We start from the raw sequence: 23,077 nt of genomic DNA on the forward strand, positions 1-23,077 counted from the left end.
TTGCGAGTAACAGTGCCTTTAAGTATTTTTCTCTACGGACTGCGAGAGTTGGTGCATTGGCTGATTGAATCAGTTCTGCTAACATGGGTTGTGAATTTGAAAGAATGAAGATTGTTGCGGGAAGCATTGGTGCTAAATATTTGTACCCTTGTAGCTACTTGCCGTAATGAATGCAGTAGAGTTCAGAAGGGCCAACGGTACGCCACGAGTTGATAACCACCGTTTAGAAGATGACACATGCGTTAAGAAATCTCGTTTCTGCATTCACAATGGGGAGATTTGTGTAAGAGACAAATCTCGCCTTTGTGCAGTTCAAAACATACGTTTGTTGTTGGACTTTCACTACGATGAGATAACAGAAAGCAAGTGGAGTAGATCAATCATGTTGTGCACACACAGGATAGAAAATGACAAAGATACTTCTAATACATAGTATTCATTGGATCGCCAATTGCGTAAGGAAGTCGGGTGCAAGTTTTCCAGCTGACAGTAACTTTACTCTCTGTAGTCTAACAAATAGAAAACAACCGATTTCCCGAAGAGACACTTGTTTCAGTTCCGAAATGCTTCACACTCCCTCTAAGAATAATTTCTCTGAGCTAGCATGTAGAAATCCACAATTGGATCGATTGTACAAGTTTAGTCGCCGAATTGGCAAGGTAGTTGAATGTGCATATGCATTGTTCAAAGCTTGGAGTGAATGCGCTCAGCCTCGGTTTGGATGTGGCAGCGCTTGATGTCTGACACTTTGGTGCAGCCTGCTAGCGCCATGGCCAACTCGAACTCACTTCTCAGCATCTGCAGCACATTCTCCACTCCCTTTTGGCCGTCTGTTGCCAAGCCGAACACTACGGGCCTTCCGATCTGCAAACACCGACATATCCAAAGTTAATTCAGGTAAAATAAAACCCACAGGAAGAATAGAAAACTTGCAACGTAATATTCCAATTCTGCTTGCAGTAAAAGGCTTTAGAATGAAAGTTTGAGGTTAGGTCTACTGACGAAGACACCGGATGCTCCGAGAGCAAGAGCCTTGAGAACATCGGTACCACGTCGGACACCTCCGTCGAGGAAGACGGGAAGCCTGCCCCGGGCTGCTTGCACCACCTCCTCAAGAGCCGAGATGGTAGCAGAGACGTAGTCGAGCTGGCGAGCACCGTGGTTAGACACAATGATACCTGCAGCTCCGTGTTGGACAGCAAGCTCCGCTGCACAGATCGAATTAACATTCAAGGTTCAGTTACAGGCCCAGACATGAGAAAAAAGAATTTGCCGGGATGGGGCAGGTTTCGAAATTTCAATGGCGAATTACTGTGAAAATTGTGGAGAAATGCACTTACTGTCTTCGGCGGTAATGACTCCCTTCACAAGAATCGGGAGGCTGGTGATGGTCTGCAGCCACTTCACATCCTTCCAGGTCAAGGACCTATCGATCTGACCAGCGACGTAGGAAGCCAATCCTGAGTCCGCAGTCTTGTCCATCTTGCCCAGGTCCAAGCCCTCAAAGTTAGCGAGAGTCAGGTGGCTCGGCAACACGAATTTGTTCTTGATGTCGGCCTCACGGCGTCCAAGGCGAGGTGTGTCGACGGTCAGAGCAATAGCCTTGAAGCCGGCTCGCTCGGCACGACGCACCAGCTGGGCGACGACGTTTCGGTCCTTGTAGACGTAGAGCTGGAAGAAGCGGATGCCTGGTCCAACGGAGGCAACCTCCTCCACACTGCTGGTGGCCCACGACGAAAGCGTCATGATCGTCCCGGCCTTGGCAACAGCCCTTGCGGTGGCCAATTCTCCCTCTGGGTGAGCCATCCTTTGCATGGCGGTGGGTGCGACCATGATGGGCATGGAGATGTTGAAGCCCAACACATTGGTGCTCAGATCCACCTTGGTCACGTCGATAAGAATGCGTGGCCGGAATCTGCACATGCCTTAACACTTATGAGTGTTAAAGCGTATTGAGACGGGAAGGGTTTTGGAGGAATTCGAGCTAGATTGGAGGGCTGGTTACATCTGGAGAGGGGATTCAGGGCGACCAAGTGAGTGCATTGAGAAGTACCTGATGCGCTCGAAGGCGCTGCGGTTCTCTTTCAAGGTCCACTGGTCCTCAGCGCCCGAAGCATAGTAGTCATAGACCATCTTCGGCAGCTTCTGCCTTGCGAGCTCCTCATACTCGGTCACGTTGGTAACCTCGGCAATCGACATGGTGGAAGTCGTGAGAAATTCGCCGGCTGTATCCCTAGTGTGATGCAGCCTTTCAACGCAGGTCGAGCGATAAAAGGATGATGTCTCGTGGTTACAAAGCCCTCACCATCCGCCAATTCTTTCTGCGCATCACCCCAGACGACTGCATAAGAAGAGCCCACTCATAAAAGTCCCATCACGAGCAAGTTAGGTACAATATGAGGATTAGATATCCACTGGAACTGGATCTTCTGAAATGATCCAAATTGGAACTCCACACTGTGGTAGCCCATCTATCTTCTACTTGGTAATAACGGACCATTTTGCATGAAACAGTCACATCTACGAGAGACCTTCCTGGCAAATTTACCCTCGACGAACTCAGAGGTTCGCTAGCATAACACTACATCTCACACACCCCGTGAACACAAGTGACAGAATTCGCTACATTGGTTCGAAGCCCACGTGCAGACTACCCCTGAAGTTAATCAATGCAGGCTTCACGCCTAACAGCCCAACCTCGTGCAATTCTTTTCGACAATCGAATCTGAAGTAACCATGCACGAAAACAACCACCTCCGGAACCCGATCCCGACTACGTCTCGTCTGCTGTGTTAACCACACACTCAGATTTCGAGCTCCGAATTCAGCCCCACGGCTTACTCAGGCTGCTAAACTTAAGAACATTCAAATTACGATTGCTATGCATGGCAACGGAAGCAAGATTAGGAGAGAGGGACTGGGACTCCTACCAGATCACGGACAGTCAGAGGTGCAATGTTTCTCCTGCGAGAGGAAGTGGAATGGCATGGATTTGTATGTGGCGCTTGCAATTGGGGCAGTGGAATTGAATGGAGAGATGTGAGCAGCGCCTTATCCGGGCGCAAAGAGAGCCTGAAAGCATTGACGGAGAGGATAGCCACAAATGGATGGTCCCTTTGTTACGCTTTCCTCGATCCCATGCTCCATATCCTTTTCTGTCACATCCTCGTCCATATTCCGACGACAACAGTTGCGAATCGTTGCATTTCATGGTTTCATCTTCTCTCTCTCTCTCTTTCTTTCTGCGCCAATCATTCTCAGCCTTGCAATGGATCTACTGGACTGCCATCTTCTGGCTGCTAGAAATCAATCCTCTGCTCAGGGTCTCAGCACCTGTTCCTCAGATTGGTTTAGATTCCTACTCTATGGTGGTTATGGAATTGCTTGGCATGGCAAGAGTAATCACTTTTTTTCGATGGACATGGAGATGGTCCTCCTTTTATTTTAATTTATTTTATTTAAATCGTCCTGCCACGGTGACTACTGGTGTAGCATTGCTCATAATCTGCTATTTGAGTGACAAGGAAACTCTTACAAAAACAACATTATCACTGCAGTTTGAACGGTATATGAATTCAGATCCCGTGTTTTGCAAATGTAAAGCAAAATCAATGAATCCACACCCCCATAGAAAAGACGGATTCGGCACTCATCAGATTCTGCGGTTACTCTCACCTGTCGCCTCAAGGTGAGGAAACCGGAATGCGATCATGCATTTTCCGGCAGAACGATTCGCCTGCTTCGCGGCGTCACAAAGCTGAGTTTGGGTGTCCTCACTTTACTGAGCGCTTTTTTCATGCCTGTAGGTAGGCATTAAGACGCCACACCCAAACGGAGGAGAGTTTGCGGTACATGGATGGAGAGCCCAAGAGGGTCTGATCCAGCAGCAAGCCTTTGGATTAGCCATTATCTGGATCCAACAGCTGTGGAGCCCAAGAGCCGAGAGGAAAGAGGAACATACCTGGTGTGTAATTTATGAAACGTGTATTTTTTTTCTTCTTCCAACTGGAGGTCCACAAACTGGGATGTGTGGCAGCTCCAGGTTGGCTGGAACCTTGGGGGCTGCATCTGCTTCTGTGGCCGAGTAAGCTTTTGTGCCCCAGCGATGGATATCCGATGATGGAGTTCAAAAAGCAGCTGCCATGATTCATGGCCACTTGGTGGCCTCTCTCTGTTTGTGTGGTGGTGGCGCGATGAATGGGATAGAATGTAACGTAGCCTTGCCTTTGCCGTTAAAAGCTCAAATGGGGTTCGTGAACTTGTGGTTTTTATTTTGTCTCACCTGTCCGATCCCATTCATCGTCGCCAGGATCCGTCGGACGGAGGACTGTGGACTTTGTGCAAGTCTTGAGAGTGATTTCATGACCCTCTCTGTAAACTATCGAACACATTCTGGGTTGCTCCTTAAAAAATAAAAAGTTTTCTTGAGGTGCAATGTGGTCTCATTCTTAATGACTACGCCTGACGACCTGTATCTTAGACCATTTTTCATAATCAGGAAACGAATCAGAGACATGGGATTGCTGTGGTATTAGCGGCTCTAAACTTCAATGTGTAAGAACTTTTAGTTTTCTAATCGTTGATTTAAACAATTTCTGTGAAATGGTTTCAAGAAAAAACGTGGCCAATTTGAGTTCAGTTTATTTGCCTTTTGCCTAAATTCTGTTTAAAATAAATGTTGATTGAAAAGTTTCCTCGGTCAATAATTTTGTGTGTTGTAGTTGTGTACATAATAAGAGTGTTTTTGGTCTAAGATAACTCTATCAGTTTTAAAGATTCATTCGATTGGAACTCGCAACATTGACTCTTGGAATACCCTTTTAATTTATCTTTTCAAAAATGTGTTTCACGCTTGGACACAAGCAGACCAGCGAGAATTGTCACCCTTGAAGCTCAGAATGATTTTATGGGGTTGTAAAATCGCATCACAATTCGGCACATAGGTAACATATAAGCGTCTTCTTCGATGAACCAGACATGAAATCACAGTCATGAAAAATGGCATCAGCAGAGTGTGGGTTCCTAGATTTTGACAGGTTTTGCTTCTTATCTCCTATCCACAAGGCTCCTTCCTGTGGTTCACGTGTTGTCCTCTCCGAAACAGCATGTGAACAGGTCACCAAGGAGTAATTTAGGTACTGCACTGAGGTCATGGACACAACCCTTTTTAGATTTCCCCTGTTTGATGCAAGTCTGGCACAACCCTGCGAAATGCGATTGCGATCGACACAGTGACGAGTAGGATGCTCTCAACGTCCAAGAGGTTTCACAAACTCGAGATCCTCGCCAACTATTCTCACGATTCATTGAAACCCAACTTCATGTGACTCGTCAACAATTGTGGTGAGAGACTTCCAATGTGTGCAGAAATCTGTGAGTCTGCCTCGGAGACGACCCCTCCACGCTTCCAGGCACAGGGGCCTTGACAACTTCGCCATCAAAACTGTGTGAGGATCATCACATATTAGGATTTAGAAATTAGGGTTTACAAATTAGGATTTACAATTTAGATCTTAGAAATTAAGGTTTAGAACCCTAATTACAGAAATTTAGAACCCATTGCATACCCTTAGCCCACAATTCTAATGTTGAACAGAGAATACTACAATCACCACTTCCTTTGCATGAATTTGTATCCTCAAGAGCCGAATAGTTCTTCGATACATGAGATTGAAGCGAACATCATATATGATCTCGAACAAAACAAGTGATATGAGGTGTTATTCTTGCCCATCGAAGAAGTTAAAAATAGTTCAGACAAATGAATATGTTTTTCATGATCCATATTTTTGTTTTATTTTATTTTATTTTTGTGTTTGTTTCGCTTTGTCTTTTTTCATGTTGTCATGTTATGTTGTGTTGTGTTTTATTTTTTCTTTTTTTTCCCTTAGCATGTGATAGCAAAAATCACACCCCAAGTTCAATTTTTAACACACACTTTCTTAATGTGGATGAAGGTATGATTTCAGTCTATTTATGTGTGTGTGTGTAATTTTATTTGGACCAAACTTAGAATTTCAAGAAGATAGGTTTATTCTACAAATTAAAATCCTGTTTGATTTTGAATTCATGGTTTTTATACCAATTGTTCTAAATCATATGTTATTAAATTATTCTGTATGTATGTATGTGTAGGAATTATAAGGTAATAATTATGTAAATTAAGCTTGATGGTATTAAATCTTTCACAATTTCATCCTGCTTCATTAGTAGAAATATCGAATTAATTAGGCTTATTAAATATTTTTTGATTTTTATTATTAGTATTATTATTATTGAGATATATCACACACTCACACACACACACACATACACACAAAAAAAAAAAAAAAAAAAAAAAGACTTATACATACAGTGAACCCAACATTTTCAATATAATTTGAATACATAATTAATAGTTTCTTAAGGTTGAGTTTAATTAATTTTCCCTCTCAAATATGTTTTGTATTGTGGCAACTTCACTACCTAAACTGGAACAAAATCTTAGCTTTGTTGAATTTAATTGTATTACTTGTAATTTGGCCAAAAATTCCATGCTACTTCCTTACCTATATGTGTAACACATTGTTGAGTGTGACCTTGCATCATTATTACAATTACTTAAAAATTGATTTATTATCACATAAATTGAAAATCATTTCAATACATACTTATTTTTCTTCTTTGGCCTCTTGCTTGAGTAGATCAATCCCCAATTATCCTAACTTGACCTTTTTTTTTTATTATTATTTTATTAATTACAGATGCATCAAAGGAAATAGTTAATTACAAGAGTTTCTGCATTTTTTTAATGTAAAAAACATATTCAAATGAAATATATATGTTCACAAAATGTTTCAGATATCATTCAGTAGTTTTATACTGACAAATTGTTTGTCATTTTAGGCAATAATAATAATAATAATAATAATACTGATCAATCTTTTAAATATAAATATATATAAATACATACAGGTATATATATATTTCCTTCATATTCTCATTAGAATTTGGTAGTAAAACCATTAAAAGCTCTCTACATTGTTTGTTTACATAGTTTTAAATTTTGAATGTCCAACAATGGAAATTTTCGGCCTAAATAGTGACTACTTCATTTTTGTATTTAAATATTATTGATTTTGCAAATTGTTTATCAATATTCAACATTGTCAGTGGGTTACAATTTATTTTATATTTTTTTCCCCCTTAATTTGGTTCTGGCATCTCCATAATAGAGATAACCATCAACAAACTTCAAATGAAAAAGAAACACAAAACTTAACATTGCGAAGGCATGTTAATTTCACAACATTAGAGCCCAATTGGATATTCTAGCTACATGACTTGTCCTTAAAACAAAATTTAAGTATTTTAAAAAAAATTAATTTTCGACTGTAGATAAATTTAAAGTATCGTGCAAACTGTACCTTACCATATCAAGAATCTAAATCTGCAGTCGAAAATTAATTTTTGATTCTGCTTAAAACTCCACTTCCTTCCAATTAGATTTTGCGAGCCAAAGAAATAAAGAAAAGCAGACCGGAAAGAAAAGAAGTCTTTCAAAAGGAGATGGATTACGAAAGAAGATACGAGGATGGAAAGAAATAAGGAAACGAGGAAGAAGCTTCTTAAGAGGCCGCGACGTCTATCGGCGTCTATTTCGGCGTCTACCAGCGTCAGAGTCGGCGTCGGCGTCGGCAGCAACAATTGACCCAGAAGCGCAGATGTGTGGTTCAATGGGTTCAAATTGCGTTTCGAATAAAAAAGCATTGTCGACCGAATTTCACAAATTGCTTGTTCGGAAGACAACGATCATGATTTTCGCAGGGGAATCGTGTTCGGGGGTGAAGTTGCAGGGGCCGAAATGTGAAGGTTGAAGATGGCGGAAGGACGGCAATGCATAATCGGCGCCTGCGCCTATGAAGAATTTTTTCATGGTGGATTGTAGCAGCGATCTGCTCATGAGCTTGCAGGTTTGTATCAGATTTTTTTTTTTTTTTTTTTTTTTGTTTTTGTTTTTGTTTTGTTTTGTTTTTTTGGTTCTCTCGAACCTGGGTTATTGAGTTTCACACTATTTGATAACTTGATGTTGTTTCTTGTGTGGGCTATTGTTGTGATTAACAGAGAGCGGCATTTAAAACGAGTGATTAGAGTTTCTGAGTTTGTGGAACGTTATCTGTAAGCATTACGGAGAGGTATTGAACAAGTGTTCGCTCCTTCGTTTGCGTAATGTAGCGAATGTATTGGCACTAAACTGGGTTGAGATTGCTGCAACACTTCTTCATTCAGTTGATGAAATTGAATAACATGGATTTTTACACGGGTTGGCTACCTCGGAATGCAGATCCCTGAGGAATGGTATTTGACTGCCCCAATTCTTTGGTTCAAGGATGGGATCTTTCAACTGTGAAATGGAGGTGAGTGTGGTTGAGGCTCCATGGATGATGAAGTGTAGTAGAGCAAGGGTTCAGGATGGGAACCTGAAGGTGATGGCGTTTTTCTTTGTGAAAACTTCCTCTTGAAAGTTTGCAAGTGTTCACAAGTTCTACTCCTGGTTCCACGAATGCGTTTCACTTTGTATTTACTCCAGCTCAGCACACTGAAATGCTCCGCTTCGTGTGCAATCAATAGGTACCGCACATGATCAGTCTCTAAATCTCTTTACCCCGTGGCCTTGGCAGATTTTTACATGCACCTCATACATAGGACAGAACATTTGTCCTTACTACTTGGTGATCTACCCAGAGGGAGCGATTTCAATTCAGTTGATCGATGGTGAAACTGGATCTACGAGATCTTTTTTTCCTTGAATCCTCCGTATCGGTCTCCAGTGGGCAAAATCTCGTCCTATTCTAACTTGAAGGGTAGAAGACTCATAATTTCAGTTGGATTGCTAGCATCAATATTCATTTTCTTTTCTTCTCAATTGACAGTGCGCGCGAAATCCTGAACTACTTTGAGCAGCCACCTCGCTCGTCAATGAGCAAATGAACACTGGGAATTTTTCTTCTTGATACTCAATTTGCCTGTGAGTCGAAACAACCTTGAGTCTAACGTGTGCTATTACAGCTGTGAGGGATATACGTTAAGATATGTATTTTGAGTTTTCCTTACTAAGTTCATCAAAAGTGTGGCTGAGGTTATGGTACTATCAGTTGACAATCACCTCGGTAGCTGCATTATGAGTCACTCTGCATACTGGTACATTTTTCTTACACGGGCTCTCAGTGAAGTTCAACCAAAAAGTGGTGGTCTCATCGGCGCATATCTCAATAATTTAATTCGTCAGTCACTTCGTCAATAGTCTCTACAACTCCATTATCCACACAAAGGCCCAAGAATTAGATTATTGTAGCAATACTATTGTAGCATCTGTTGAGGTGCAACCTTCTGCACAGGAAGATTGTATTTAGTCCTATTGTTAACATTGCGTTCCACCTAAATCCGATGATGAACTTTAGTGTATGTGATTGCTTGTCTTTTGTGATGGGCAGAAATGGGTGCCCATGTACAGTATCCTCTCGAGCACCAGCCCAGCTACTTCTAGCGGTCGTGGAGCCATCCACATGTTATCATACAAAGCTTCCAACTGCGAACTGAAAACCCATTTCGACCTGGTGAAGCTACAGCAAAACAGTTTCATGTACAGTGCACAGTTGCTCGGTCAGTTTTGATTCTTTTGACTTGAGGCAGACGGTACACTTAAAACTTCCTGCAAACCTATCAAGCTCTTCAGCCGTGTTTCTCGTGACTGGTGACATGTCCTTGTGGCGAAATCTGCAAAACGTGTGATGAACAAGAGGCATGGCAATCAGGCTCTGGATTTATTCCAATATGGTCCACGTAGGTGTCTGCAACCAAAAAGCTTTTCTCCCTTCCTCTACGATCTGTTTCAACCAACAGCTTCGCATGGGACTGCTGTGGGTATATACTGGTACCGCGAACATCACAACTCTGCGCGAATCATATAGCAGAGTCTGTCGGATGGAGACTTGGTCTTCACAATCATATTATAATAAAGTCCATTTCTGCAACTAAGATTCTCATGCCCCGGAACAGGATATATTTACAATAATAGAAGATGCTTTCAAAGAGAGATTGTAAAATATCCTTCCCTGACCAACATCTATAGGTTTCACATGTTGGGTTTTCCTTGTCGTGCATTTTGTATTGGCCATCTTTACAGGAGAAAAAAACTCTTTGCAATTCTATCATATACAAAGATGGAAGTAAAGATTGACATATGTTAGTTTTAAGACGTAGTTGATTAATTTCACTTTTATAGTTGAGGTCCGTTATCCGAAAAGAGTAGGTCAGTGAATTCTGGAGCGAAGACATAGTTGGAGTTGTCAGCGATTTGGTTAGACAAGTGTAGCGACATGGGTATTTCGGATCACTGAGATAAGATTTGGGATCGGACTCACAGTTAAATATAAGATTAACGTCAGAAGTGATGGATCGGGGACTTGGTGACCTATATAAAGATACGCAGACAGCTTGAGTCCCATATCCATAAGGATTTTGACGACTGGCATGCCCCAGATATGTACGCTGCATACCTGTAGCCGATCATCGTTACTGATGAGCGGAGAGATTGAAGAAGGTGGCGTTGTGGATCCTTGGGAGGCCAGACAGTTGCGCTTCTCTTGGGGGTGAAGGTGAAGGTGAAAGAGAAGGACGAGAGAGACCTTCAAGCCGTTGCTTCTCACATTGGGAGCATCAGTGAAGCTTCTAACCTGTAGGATGCGTTCCTTGTGCACTGCTCTTCACGCTCTTGATCCTTTGTGACTCTGTGCCACCATTCTTGTCCCTCGTCAATTGCTTCTGTTTGGATGGACCTTCAGACCTGTGACGATGATATGGTATCCTGTGGGTATTCGTCTCATCGCTGAAGACTTTAGTGTATCCGCCATTGGAGCCAATTGTCGGATGATGAACCCCTAATCAACATTTCTTTATCAGAAGCTTCTTTGTTTCCCTACCGTTTCATGTTTTTTCTTCGTGAAATACAGTTGATAACTGCAAGATAGGCAGTTTGTAGAGGGTAAGGATCAGGAAACCAATGATCGATTGTCCATAAGGTTTTCGATTGCCGATTGTAAGATTGGCCACAGGCGGACACCCAATTTGTTGCGGGCGAAACCAATTATCGACTTACGAATTATTTTGTTTGATTGCCGAGACATTTTCTGCCTTAAAAATTCCCTAGTCTTTAGAGAGGTTACGGAGAAACACTAGTCTTGCATGGAGGGGGCGGGGGGCATGCTGCGCAATTTCAAGCAGCATCGATAATAACGTTCGTCTTCCACTTTGGGCTTGGTTCATCCTTTCGACGCGATTTTACTTGTAACTTATTCGAGTTAAGAGCTACTCAGTCGTAATTTTCTCGTACTCGGTACTGACTATAATTTTCGTCAGCGTAGTCAGGTGGCATCCAAAGCGACCTCCGTTTCGCAAATTCCTTAACCCTTCCGCGCTCTGTAATTCCGCCATGTGGAGTGACGTAAGCACATGTAGAACAATAGAGTTATTAATTGTTGAGCTGTTGAGAACGTGTCAGTCATAAAGGTATTGGAATTAGAATCCTCCTGAGTTTTTTTTTTTTTTTTTTTTTTTTTTTTTACCACCGCCTTGATTGAATTGAAGGATGTGACTCGTCCGAACCCCTTCAGGAGGCAGGCATTACATATTTGACGTGCTTCATAACAGCGCTCGGAGTGATTCATTCTTATCTGTCCTGACTTCACAACCATGTGTTCTTGATTCATTCAACGGAGAATTTGGCAACTCATTAGCTGAGTTTTAATTGTAATTTAGCTGGCGAGGCATGAAACAGCAATCAATCGCATGCAGGATCGATGGTCTTGGCTTATATGTGCCAAGCTTAACATTTTAAAAACCTGGAAACCAAACAAACTAAAGATAGAAATATGGTCGTGGTGATCTGTGCAGCACCATTTGAAATAGACAAATTTTAAGTTTAAATCTGAGGTTTAATCAGAACAAGAACTTGTGCATGATGTAGTGAATTGAGACTTATGTTCTGAAATTTGTTGATTTAGCAGGTCGTTAAGTGTACAAGACGGTTTTAGGAATGTGATCCTGTTGAAACAGTTGAAACAATTGAATATTCATCATGTTATTTATTATTCAGATTCTTATTTTAATTCTGTTGCCTCTCTGAATGCATCACAGAAATGGCAAGCTCTACAGCAACCAAGTGTGAAGATGGGGCTTCAGCGGCGAAGTGCTGTGATCTAAAGGTCACTACCTTTTATAAAGCCGGTGCGCTTGTAGGCAAGGGTGGTATTTGGGATCCACCCACCAAAAACTATTACTACACCGACATCCAAGCGAAGACCATTCACAAGTATCACATCCCAACTGGTAAGCGCACAGACTACAATGTGGGTTTTCAAGTGGGAGCAATGGCTTTGACCGAGGACGGTGAGGGGCTCGTTCTGGCATATGAAGATGGCTTTGGAATGTGGAGCTTCAAGAATGAGAAGTTCACGGTCTTGGCAAATCCTTATGGCGTAAACAGCGGTTGGCGTATGAACGATGGCGCATGTGACTCCAAGGGTCGGTTCTGGGCTGGCCGGTTGTTCAAGACCGACGAGAGCAAGCCAGGAGAGATCTACAGGCTTGAGACGGACGGCAAGACTGCCACAAAGGTCATTGATAACATTTGTTGTACTAATGGCTTGCTGTTCAGCCCCAATAAGAAGCTTTTGTAAGTGATTGTTCATTATAACTTCTTTTTTCCAAGATAGATCTGTAGTCTTTTAGCATTGAGACTATGAAAAGAATAAGAGAACTGATTTCTAAAAGCATTTGCAAATCTTTGTACAGGTATTGTGGTGACAGCACATTGAAAAAAATCTTTGTGTGGGATTATGATGAAGAGTCCGGCACTCCAAGCAACCGCCGCCTTTTCCTTGACACAGCTCCTTTGTTCGAGGGAGTGCCAGATGGAGCCACCATTGATGATGACGGGTACTTGTGGGTTTGTTTCTATGATGGGCAGAAGCTGGTGAGCATTTCACCCGAGGCTAAGGTTGTGTGTTCCATTGATATGCCCGTGAAGCGCCCCACTCAGCCGTCGTGGTTCGGCGACAACCTCGATGAGCTTCTGGTCACATCTGCAAGTGCTGGAGTTGATATGAACCAGTTCCCTCTCAGTGGCCATGTTTTGCATCTTTCTCCTGGAGCACGTGGACAGCTCAAGGCCAAATACAAATACAACCCAGCTCACTAGACTTCAGGCAAGGATTCACTTTGTGCACAGAACTAGAAATATTGTCATTGTAAATATCTCCCAAAGCCTTTGTGACTTGGGTAATACCATGCCTCGCAGCACCTGTAATAATCTTACACGCGGTTTTTCTGGCTTCAACGTACTCTGTTGAAAAGCATTATTACGCATACTTTACAATAAAAGCTGCTTGTTTATTCTTCCACCATCACTCAGCAACAAGGAAAAAAGCTCCAAAGCGATTCATTCTCAGTTAACGAAAGTTGGTATTCATAAATGCAGTGTGCAGATGTCTGAAAAATTGTAGAAAAATACCTTGAAAGCCTAATATCAACCAGCAGAAACGTCGACTCATTCGATGGATAAATTAGGTTGTAAGGAAGAGGAAGGATGGGATCGAATGCAACGATTTAACAAACAATTTGTTTCACAAATCTTCACGCGATGTGCGAGATTATCATGCGACTCAATCACAAATTGCTAATCACGACCGACAAGATTCATGTGGTTGACACTCTTGTGCATACTCTTTCATGGTACAAGCCATAGCAGAACATAAAAAATATTTGTCCGAACAATCCTTTTTTTCCAAATCTTAAAACTACTTTAAATATATATATCTATCTATATCTATATATATACACACTATACAAACATATGCATGTCTGTCTGTCTGTATGCATCCTGTTCATTCAGAATATCAATGATACCTTTTGCTACTAGTCACTTCCACACAAAAGCAAAGTAACTAAACAATTTAATGTGGTGTATTTAAATACAATCTTAAATATGACTTTTTTGATACATGTAACATCTTATGACGGCAAAACAAACACAAATAATTACTTCTTAACCCAAAAGAGTATGGACTTTTAATTGTTGTAGAGTCGAGGGTATATTTTGAAATTGTAACATTGGTAATAAAAAGCAGGAATAATATTCATATTTTCTACATATGTAATCACAAGTTGTACTAGCGAGAGATGTGTAGGCAACTAATAAAGATTTTTTTTTTGTGTTCGAAATTGAATCTAAGTATGTATGAATAAAAATAAAATAAAATAATAAAAATAAAAGTAAGAGTTTATTTAAGATGGTTAAAATATATTATTAGAAATCATGTCTATCAAATAATCAATTACAAGTTTAAACTACAAAAATAAATATTTATTATTTGTTGAAAGAATTAAAGTAGATCCTTCTATTTTATATTCTCTCCATCTTAAAAATGTAGCATTGATATGTATTTTTGAGGGTGTGTAGAATCATTACTTAAACATTGTTCATTAATACAAAAAAAATAAAATATTAAAAAATATTAGAGAGATTTTGTAAAATGATTATGTGGCAAAGTTCATAATTCATGATGCATATAAATTGAAACAACCTTTGAAACTAACATAAAAGATATCATTTTATGAAAACATCACTGTAACTACAGAAAAGTACAATCATTATACTGTAAATTGTTTTGAAGTTTACTTTAAATACTGTGACCATTAAAGTTAACTAAGATTTATTGTCATGTTAGACACAGTTAGAGTTTACTGTGTCTTCACGATTTTTTTGCATCACTTACAGCCAGATAGACAAAATGGAAAAATGTTTTGATGCAAAAACCCATTCTTCAAATATGTATATATATATATATACTCATGATAATTCTAATTTCATGAGAGAAGTAAGATATCATTAAAAAATAAAAAATAAATAAAAGTGAAAAAAAGAAGGAAGATGATATAATTAGTATATGTAATAATCAAATCAGCCAAATATTCTCCTTTTTGTTTCAAAGAATGTATAATATTTAGAATTAATAAAACAAAAAAATTTATCAGGATTGCAAAATCAATCAGGATATTTAGTTTTATTATAATTACATCCATTACCATTACTGAAATAATGTATTACTAGAAGCATGATTTAAATAATTTATAAATAATGGGTTTTTAACAAAAGCAGTACACAACCTCAGAACTGTAGCTAAAAAAATAGAAAGAATCATTCTCAGAAATAAAATATATTTAAAAATTCAAATTAAATTACAGTACTGAATAGTAAGTGTTCAAAACCTTGCATAACTAATATGCATATATTTCAAGAAAAAACTCTCAAAAAAAAAAAAAAAAGTTTGGAGAGAAAAAGAATCTAATCAAAATATGTATTGCTATTTCATAATAATCATAGAAATGTAAAAATGATGTGAGTATCCATACATCTCTCGACAATATTATTGTTATAATTATTTTCTTATGAAATAATTGATAAGATGTAATACCACCAATGATGGTCTCTGATTTTTATCCTCACAAGTCTACATCAAATGTTTTCATTAATATCTCCTTTATATTTGATTCAGAAAGTACTTTTATTGAACCAAATGCTTAACTCTTTATTCAAAATGATCACATTAGGTTTACATACTTGTTCTTTATGTGTCCATATTTCGAATAGGTGATGGTGATACACATCTTCTCAATCAATTTTGATAAACTATTTTTTTCTATTTTCTGACGGGTGCAAAAAACTCACAAGATTTTTGTTGAGAAGAATGATTTTTGCTTAAACATTCCAAAAATAGGATATGTTATTATTCAATAATAATATTAGTGCTTTCCTATGTGAGTAATAAAAGTAAATTGTTTTTGAAAAATTACACCTCGTCTGCTGGAGGTCCAAAAATATTTTCAAAACATGGTATGTCCTGATTTGAATAGGGATTACATTTATGTCTACAACTTTGTGGTATAATCACAATATTACTATTTCTGCAAGATGTACATGTTTTAGACTTACAGATTTCTTTAATAAACAAATTCGATCATACTTTATAGATATCTGACACACATTTTTATTCAAATGTTCAAATACAATTGACCTTGTGATAAAAAGAAAAAGAAAAAGAAAAAGAAAACGTGTATCTAAAAATGCATTTTAATAGTCACATGGCATTAATCTAAATTAGTTGTTGCAAAAATAGACAATATACATCCTGTCAAAAGAAAGAAGTAAAAAGTAGCTTAAACACCAAGTGTTATTTTTTATGATACAATGCATTCTTATTATGTTTATCAAAAATCACGTTTGATAAGTTCAACTTAATTTTACAGTTGATCAAATAGATTTTCGTCCAGGATTACTTTTGTCTAGTTTTGCAAGTGTGTGCAAAAATGATGAAGAAAACACAGAATGAATCAATGAAATCCCTCGCATCTCATAATTCTTTTGTTCTACTACTCAATCTCATCATAACAAGAAGTAAACATATTGTGTACCACTCCCATCAGTACCCACATATCCATAATATTATTATTGTTATTAGTATTGTAATTATGATCAACATCATTCTTATAGTTTCTTATCTCAAAAGCAGTTGATGATGTCAAAATCATACTCCTACTCTCGACAGCATACAGCATGACAGTTGCATAATTCCAGACTGTAATTCCACTGTAAACATTGAAACAAGGATCCATTTGTGCACCGAAACCGAAGCTCATGGGTAAAGTTAACCAAGTATATATCTACAATCATGTGTACAAACACCCACATTCTCACTGAAGAACAGAATCACGGCTCTGTTTGTTTTTTCTTCTCTTTTCCCCCGTCGGTGAAAGCTCTTTGCCAAACTAAACATGGATTTTCTGGCGCAGCGTACAAGTCCCCGCGGTGGTCTTCGGGGAAGAGTCACATGAATGAATTGTGTATGAACAAATGCTGAGATCACTGATTGAAACCATGGAGAAATTGAGTGCTGGATTGTGGACTTCACAGCCGAGGTTGTCGACAACATGTGGAGGTGAGTAGAAGAAGTGGAGGAGGAGGAAGACCAGTTTTTCTAAGGGCCGTGGTTTGATTGTCGTTTCATCGGCAACGCGGCGTGCGTGACAGTCCAACGGTGAGGACGAGAGGAGCGCACCGATTCGTGAAGGGCAGAGAAAGGTGCGGACCCTTGATCAGGAAGATATCGACATCCTTTTGCACCACGTAAAGGACCCACTTTGCTGACTCCGCAATCAACCAACACTGCAGGTACACTGCGGTTCGGCCCTGTGAAAACCCCCTCCTCAAGGCTCTCATCACCTGAGATCCTTCGCAATTGGGGGTGGTGGAGAGATGACTTACTGACTGTGTTGATCTGGTCTGGACAGTTGAAACAGTACTTCAGTCGCTCCACAGAATGCGTGCAAGTAATACACTTTCCACATCAAGTGATAACAAAGCGTGGTTTGACGCAGCTTGAATCTGACCATGGCACTCGCACACTGGCTCTGCAAAAAGGACTAAGTGGGTGGTGTTGTTACCGGATGAGGTAGCGGTCGTCGCTAAGAGTCTGTAGCGGGGCGTCGGTCAAAGGATACTGTAGAAACGAAATGTGGAAGAAAGCGTGATTGAACAAGGGGACCCCACACAAAGCGTATGCGCACGCTCTGAAGCCAGATGTCGCGTTTATTCTGGTACCAAACCCGTACCTTCGCCTCACGTAAAAGCTCAACGCGAACTGCCTGATGCGCTACAGGGCAAACAACACAAAACCATCCTATGAAGGCTGATGATGTAACCGAAATCCTTCAACGCTTTGCAACAGTAGCAGAGGAATCGGATGGCCAATCCAGGAGCATGAATACGCACAAAACATCACAATCAAACCAGTCTCCAGTTACATGGTAGTACTCAGGCCTACGGTCAACAATTCCAGGCCCCTGCAGAGTGCTGTGGTCATCCAGATGGTCAGTTTATTGGGCTGGAAATGCCTGGAAACCAACACTTCAAAGGACCACACTGTCTTTCATACTTAAACATCTCTCCTTCGTTGCAGCGCTTCATTGCAGGACGGCCCATGTATTCTAATGGGACCAATACGAGCATGCTCCGAAAACTGAGCAAAATAATTAACAATTCAAGTTTAGGCGCCGGAAAACTGATTGTCAGATATGGGGATTAAGCGAGGTGTTGATCTGATACTGCATTCCTGTAAATTAGGGAACTATGAAAGCATTAGACAGGTTGACCATGAATTAACTATGTCTGACAATCGACAACATAACGATAATTTTTAGATTTAACATAAATTGTATGGATGTTCATTCTTTAAAACTATTAACTAGGATTTCCAGGTCAAACGGCGGTCGACTCGTGCAGCGTTAAGACCCAACGATTGACTCCACAACCTCAGTTGACTGAAGGAAATTAAAATTAAAACTATTAATTCCGTCTCAGAATTAACGGCAGCCCCCGAAGGCGAGAGCGTTCAGATGACGTTAAGTAACATTCAACGTGTCCAGAGAACTGAACCGTTTAAGGATAATTGAATTATAGGTCGAGAAGGGCATTTTGAAGCCTCTTTCAAAAAATGGTGGAGGGCCTGATTCATTCGGCACTGTACATGAAAGAAGATATGTAATCTAGACGTGGTGGCTAACTAATCACCTCGATGCAGACTAGCCTATCCCCTCAAAAAAAAAAGAATCAGACGATGAAGTCATTGCTGAGAAGACGATTCACTTACGCGGAGCGATCTCCAAGGTTGGTCTCTGATATCGTTTAGTCCATCGATCACATTGCAGTAATGAATGGGGGCCGAAGGAAGAAATGGGGATCACAGGAAACCTCCTTCCAGCCCGACTTCACCTGCTTCAGCAACTCCCCACACTTCTGTCGCGTCTTAGGGGCGCATTCAATTTGCAGGAGGAGGAGAAGAGGAGCAAAGACACCAGCCTCCTGTGCTGCTGCGAGAGATTGTGGGGACCCTTGGCACAATGACCAGAGGATGCTCACGATGTACTCGGTGGCGGTGACTGAAATTGTATGGAACTGAGAGACGAATACTGCCATCGCCAGGTCGTGATCCATGACGGCCGTGCGACCCTCCGTGATGGCACACATGAGGTCGAGGATGCCGAGAGCGCGCTCGGCGTTGGCTTTCTGAAGCTCCGGTAGGAGCTCGATTAGAGCAGGCACCACCCCTGCTTCGATTGCTACTACGCGGTTGCGGCGGCACTTGCACAATGCGAGGAGAGCTCGTAAGCTGGCCTTGACAGCCTTCGGGTAGAGATCTTCCCTAAGCAGTTTTCCTAACGATTGAAACACTTTGGGCGCCCCATGGAAATGCAAATCGGTGTTCGCTGCGATTGCAGCTAGGATTGTTGCCACGTTGACACGAGAATCCAGACTTCCTCTGCAGAGGACGGTCGACATGGAAGAAACCACCAGACCGCCAGAGCCAACTAGCCCTACGAGCTCGTCATGGCTGCAAACGGCCATCAGCGAGACGAGCACTGCAAGCGCCTCCTCGCAAACCTCAAAACCATCTTCCTCGAAATCTCCACCCGATTCCTGTGAAGATGCCAACAATGCAGTGATAGCAGCGACTCCTCCCGCGTCACGCACGCAGCGCTGGCTCCTTTCGTCTTCGCACAAGGTATTCCGCAGTTTCTTGAGAGGGCCCAATTTGTGGCGCGAAAGGGTAATGTCCTGCACCAGCGAAACGATTTGCCCGGGGTCGGCGCATGCTTTCGCCGCGGACTGGTTCCGAGTCTTGTCGACATATCCCCAGCTCCGGTAACACCATTCCTGGATCAGACGCCGCAGCGTGTGGTTCGGGACGACCTCTAGCGACTCTAATTGCATCATGGTGGCGGGGCACGTCGTGTTACCCGCTTCTAACCACGGCTCGATGCTGCACCGATCATACGTCTGCCCGGTACACAAAGTCACGGGGTCCTTCATGAGCTCCAGGGAGATGGGGCACTTGAACAGCGCAGGCACTGCCGTCATCTCGTCACCACGCGGGGGCGTCATCCCTAACCCTCGACTCTTCCCTCACAAACTGCAAAAAAACACTACTACCTCACTGCAGCAATGACTACCTTCCGTTACAGCACAATCAACTCCTTCACAGCCTACAAATTAGGGTACACAGAACCAGGGCTGGAATCATGACGATCTCCTCCATGGAAACTAGCCTGCTAACTCGCATTGATCAGAGCAAGTTCGAAGTTAGCTAGGCGTCGCCATCACAAGGACAAACCTATCTCGAAACCTACCCACAGTAATCCGCCGCCATAACTCTCACATTTATCTGCCATCTCTGCACACCAACCTTACACCTTATAACACCACCACTCGCACACTAGGAGCCTCACCATCGAGCTAATCTCGCAGGCATCGAACAGCCGGACTTGCAAGCGACTGACTTATACTGGTCCCTCCCCCAGATTGTCTAGGACCGCTCAACAAGCTGCACGTCGCTCCAAATGACGCCCTCCCCGCTCCACGCTCCGGTGCCAAGACTCCATAACCTAACGGGATGATTAAGTCGATTTACCGCAGCCCAGCTCCCGAGAACACACAGACAGGCAGGCACGGGAGGCTCTATCAGCTGAACGACTTGTCGAGGGCCTCCTAGGGCGATTGATTTCGCTCGAGGTGATCCCCTGACACAATCCTCGCGTGGTCCTTCCCAATGCGGCACCATCCTCGGGGTGCGCGAGAGGCAATTAATGTGCGCCGAGAACCTAGAGGAGTGCGGGGGGGGGGGGTGTGGGCAGCGGCAGTAGAGCAGCAGTAGAACTGCACTTCAACTGGCACCGGCCTCTACTACTGCAGCAGTGAAGTAAGTGAGAGTGCACTGTAGTAATGCGGTCTCGCGAGCTGCTCACTCAATCTCTCACTCTCAGTCTCTCACTCCCAGTCTCTCCCACTGCCACTACAACTGCACATACACGATGGATGCCTTCCTTCTCTTCCCTCGGTCTTCCCAGCCACGAAAGAGCCCTGTCTCACCAGCAGGCTTCGGTCGTGACCGCGACACTCCTCTGCACCGCGACCCTTGCACTCTCCCCTCCCCGCAACTCCGTCGTCGTCAGTCGTCGTCCCTAGGTTTTGTTGTCGTCGTCGTCTTCGTCTTCCCTAGGTTTTGTTGTCGTCGTCGTCCCTAGGTTTTGTTGTAGTCTTCTCTAGGTTTTGTTGTCGTCGTCGTCCCTAGGTTTTGTTGTAGTCTTCTCTAGGTTTTGTTGTCGTCGTCGTCTTCGTCTTCCCTAGGTTTTGTTGTCCTCGTCGTCTTCGTCGTCCCTAGATATTGTTATCGTAGTCGTCGTCCCCTTGTGTTATTATCGTCGACGTCAGTCGTCAGTCGTCGTCCCTTCGTGGTGCTATCGTCGTCTGTCGTGAGTGGTGGCCGGCAATCGTCGTCGTCGTGAATGGTGGTGGTCGTGGTTGCCGTCTTCAGTCATCGTGGTGGTGGCCTGGTAGTAGTGGAGGGAGGTGGTAGTAGTTAGAAAAGCAAAAGCATAACAAGGGCAGGGGAAGGGGACATTGAGTCCGGATTTCCCTTCCCTTCCTCCAGTCTGGGTAGTTTTAATTCATTCAAACTGCTGCTGCTACTGGAGTGAGTGAGTGAGTGAGTGAATCTGCCTGTGTGTCTGTGTGAGGCTGGCTGGCCTCCAATTATGACACCTCCATAGATAGCCCCACACCCCAAACCCCGACCCTTCTCATTCATTCATTCTTTCTTTCTCTTTCTCTCTTTCTCCCTCCAATCTGGTCTAGTCAGTCAGTCTCTCAGTCAGTCAGTCAGTCAGTCGCTCTTTCGATCTCTCTCAGTCTCTCTCTGTATGAGTCTGACTGTCTGAGTGTGTGTTTGTGGGGTCTGTCCATTTCTCGATCCTAGTCAGCACCTTTGCTTCGGATATCTTGCTTGCTTTGGATGGGGGGCCACAATTTGATTGGACTATATGAATATATGTATATATATATATATATATGTCACTGATCCTTTTCATCATACTAACTAGATGAAGCCATGTTGTTGTCATGGAAAGTGTGACTCAAATGAAGCATTTCTGAGCCGAAAAATATTTTTCAAATACAACTACAATACAAATAGAAAGAAATAAAATACACAATAGAGCTTTTAGCTATGAAGTAGGATAGGTAAACTTGTGTCATTGCCATAGATAATATGCAACAAAAGTAGCTAATTTTGTTTAAGGAACTACTTCTGAAAATATAAAGAAAAAACATTAAATTACATTAGAAAATCATTAAAGTATGTTAAGACATTCAAAGATGAATTTAAAGTCAATAAATAAATTAATTAAAATATAAAATATAGGAAATAAATTACTAATATTTATCTAATTAAAAATTTTAGGAAAAAAATATTTAGTATGGAATTTAAATTAATTTTTTTTGAAAGAAGAATCATAATAGAACGAGAAGAAGTGCATTGAGAGAGTATTACATAAAGTTGATCATGGAAAAAAATAGGTTATCTTACATCCAAATCAATGTGATTCATTGATTGTCCTTGGAATTTGTTTATTATAATTACAAATGTAAGACGGTGTCATAATATGTGAAGTTTTGCTTAAGAATGCTCTAAGCACCTAGCTATGTAAGGTAGAATGGAAATTGCTACAACAAAATCCTAATTCTAATAGAACACTAAAAATGTTAAATAAACTTTAATCAAATTTAGAGAAACCTCAAAGGAATTACAAAGAAACAATAAGAAATCTTAAAGAAATATTAGAATGATTACAAACATATTTCAAATACATCTCAATTCAATCTTAATTTAATCTTAGCTGAAATCCTATTAGACTTCATTTAAAATTTAGGCCAAAAACTAACTAAATCTTAAATCCTAAACAAATTCAAATAAAATCCTAAACCCTAAATCAAATCCTAATCAATCCTAAACCAAATCCTAAACTCTAAACCAAATCCTAACTAAATCCTAATCCTAAATCAAACCCTAATCAAATCCTAAACCCTAAACCAAATCCTAACCAAATTCTAATCCTAAATCAAACCCTAACCAAATCCTAAATCCTAAAT

General features: G+C 41.4%; 3 protein-coding genes and 1 long non-coding RNA gene across 14 annotated transcripts; 2 read left to right on the forward strand and 2 right to left on the reverse strand.

The window, feature by feature from the left end:
* Nucleotides 1-403: 403 nt before the first annotated feature.
* LOC112296042 (glycolate oxidase 5) lies at nt 404-3,016 on the reverse strand. Of its 4 annotated transcripts, none has more exons than XM_024548135.3 (5): nt 2,931-3,016; nt 2,054-2,321; nt 1,341-1,915; nt 1,003-1,208; nt 404-864 (listed from the first exon to the last, which is right to left on the reverse strand). In XM_024548135.3, exons 2-5 carry the CDS (start codon nt 2,197-2,199, stop codon nt 685-687), a joined length of 1,107 nt encoding a protein of 368 aa, XP_024403903.1. In that variant the 5' UTR covers nt 2,200-2,321; nt 2,931-3,016; the 3' UTR covers nt 404-684. The 4 variants fall into 4 exon arrangements, with proteins under 4 accessions (XP_024403903.1, XP_024403904.1, XP_024403905.1 ...); XM_024548136.3 differs by having other exon boundaries at nt 2,054-2,341; XM_024548137.3 differs by having other exon boundaries at nt 2,698-2,954.
* Nucleotides 3,017-7,727: 4,711 nt separating this feature from the next.
* Nucleotides 7,728-8,995, forward strand: LOC141044512 (uncharacterized). Its single transcript, XR_012216071.2, has 4 exons — nt 7,728-7,952; nt 8,104-8,174; nt 8,324-8,396; nt 8,661-8,995. It is a non-coding gene; the product is annotated as an uncharacterized LOC141044512 (long non-coding RNA).
* A 1,503-nt stretch (nt 8,996-10,498) lies between these two features.
* Nucleotides 10,499-13,718, forward strand: LOC112296142 (uncharacterized). Of its 3 annotated transcripts, XM_090244629.1 has the most exons (4): nt 10,499-10,717; nt 12,175-12,712; nt 12,832-13,244; nt 13,517-13,718. In XM_090244629.1, the coding sequence occupies exons 2-3, from the start codon at nt 12,177-12,179 to the stop codon at nt 13,235-13,237; spliced, it is 942 nt and encodes a 313-aa protein (XP_090100755.1). In that variant the 5' UTR covers nt 10,499-10,717; nt 12,175-12,176; the 3' UTR covers nt 13,238-13,244; nt 13,517-13,718. The 3 variants fall into 3 exon arrangements, with proteins under 3 accessions (XP_090100755.1, XP_024404149.1, XP_024404150.1); XM_024548381.3 differs by lacking the exon at nt 13,517-13,718 and having other exon boundaries at nt 12,832-13,439; XM_024548382.3 differs by lacking the exon at nt 13,517-13,718 and having other exon boundaries at nt 10,499-10,701; nt 12,832-13,439.
* Nucleotides 13,719-16,709: 2,991 nt separating this feature from the next.
* Nucleotides 16,710-22,260, reverse strand: LOC112272838 (E3 ubiquitin-protein ligase PUB23). Of its 6 annotated transcripts, none has more exons than XR_012216106.2 (3): nt 18,744-22,260; nt 17,539-17,739; nt 16,710-17,377 (listed from the first exon to the last, which is right to left on the reverse strand). XR_012216106.2 is itself a non-coding variant. In XM_024500984.3 (2 exons), exon 1 carries the CDS (start codon nt 20,033-20,035, stop codon nt 18,791-18,793), a length of 1,245 nt encoding a protein of 414 aa, XP_024356752.1. In that variant the 5' UTR covers nt 20,036-22,260; the 3' UTR covers nt 16,710-17,747; nt 18,744-18,790. The 6 variants fall into 6 exon arrangements, 4 of the variants coding, with proteins under 4 accessions (XP_024356752.1, XP_024356755.1, XP_024356753.1 ...); XR_002966826.3 differs by having other exon boundaries at nt 17,539-17,747; XM_024500984.3 differs by having other exon boundaries at nt 16,710-17,747.
* Nucleotides 22,261-23,077: the final 817 nt, after the last annotated feature.

The sequence above is a fragment of the Physcomitrium patens genome, chromosome 19 (genome assembly GCF_059467195.1).
Source record: "Physcomitrium patens ecotype Gransden chromosome 19, ASM5946719v1, whole genome shotgun sequence".
NCBI lineage: Eukaryota > Viridiplantae > Streptophyta > Bryopsida > Funariales > Funariaceae > Physcomitrium > Physcomitrium patens.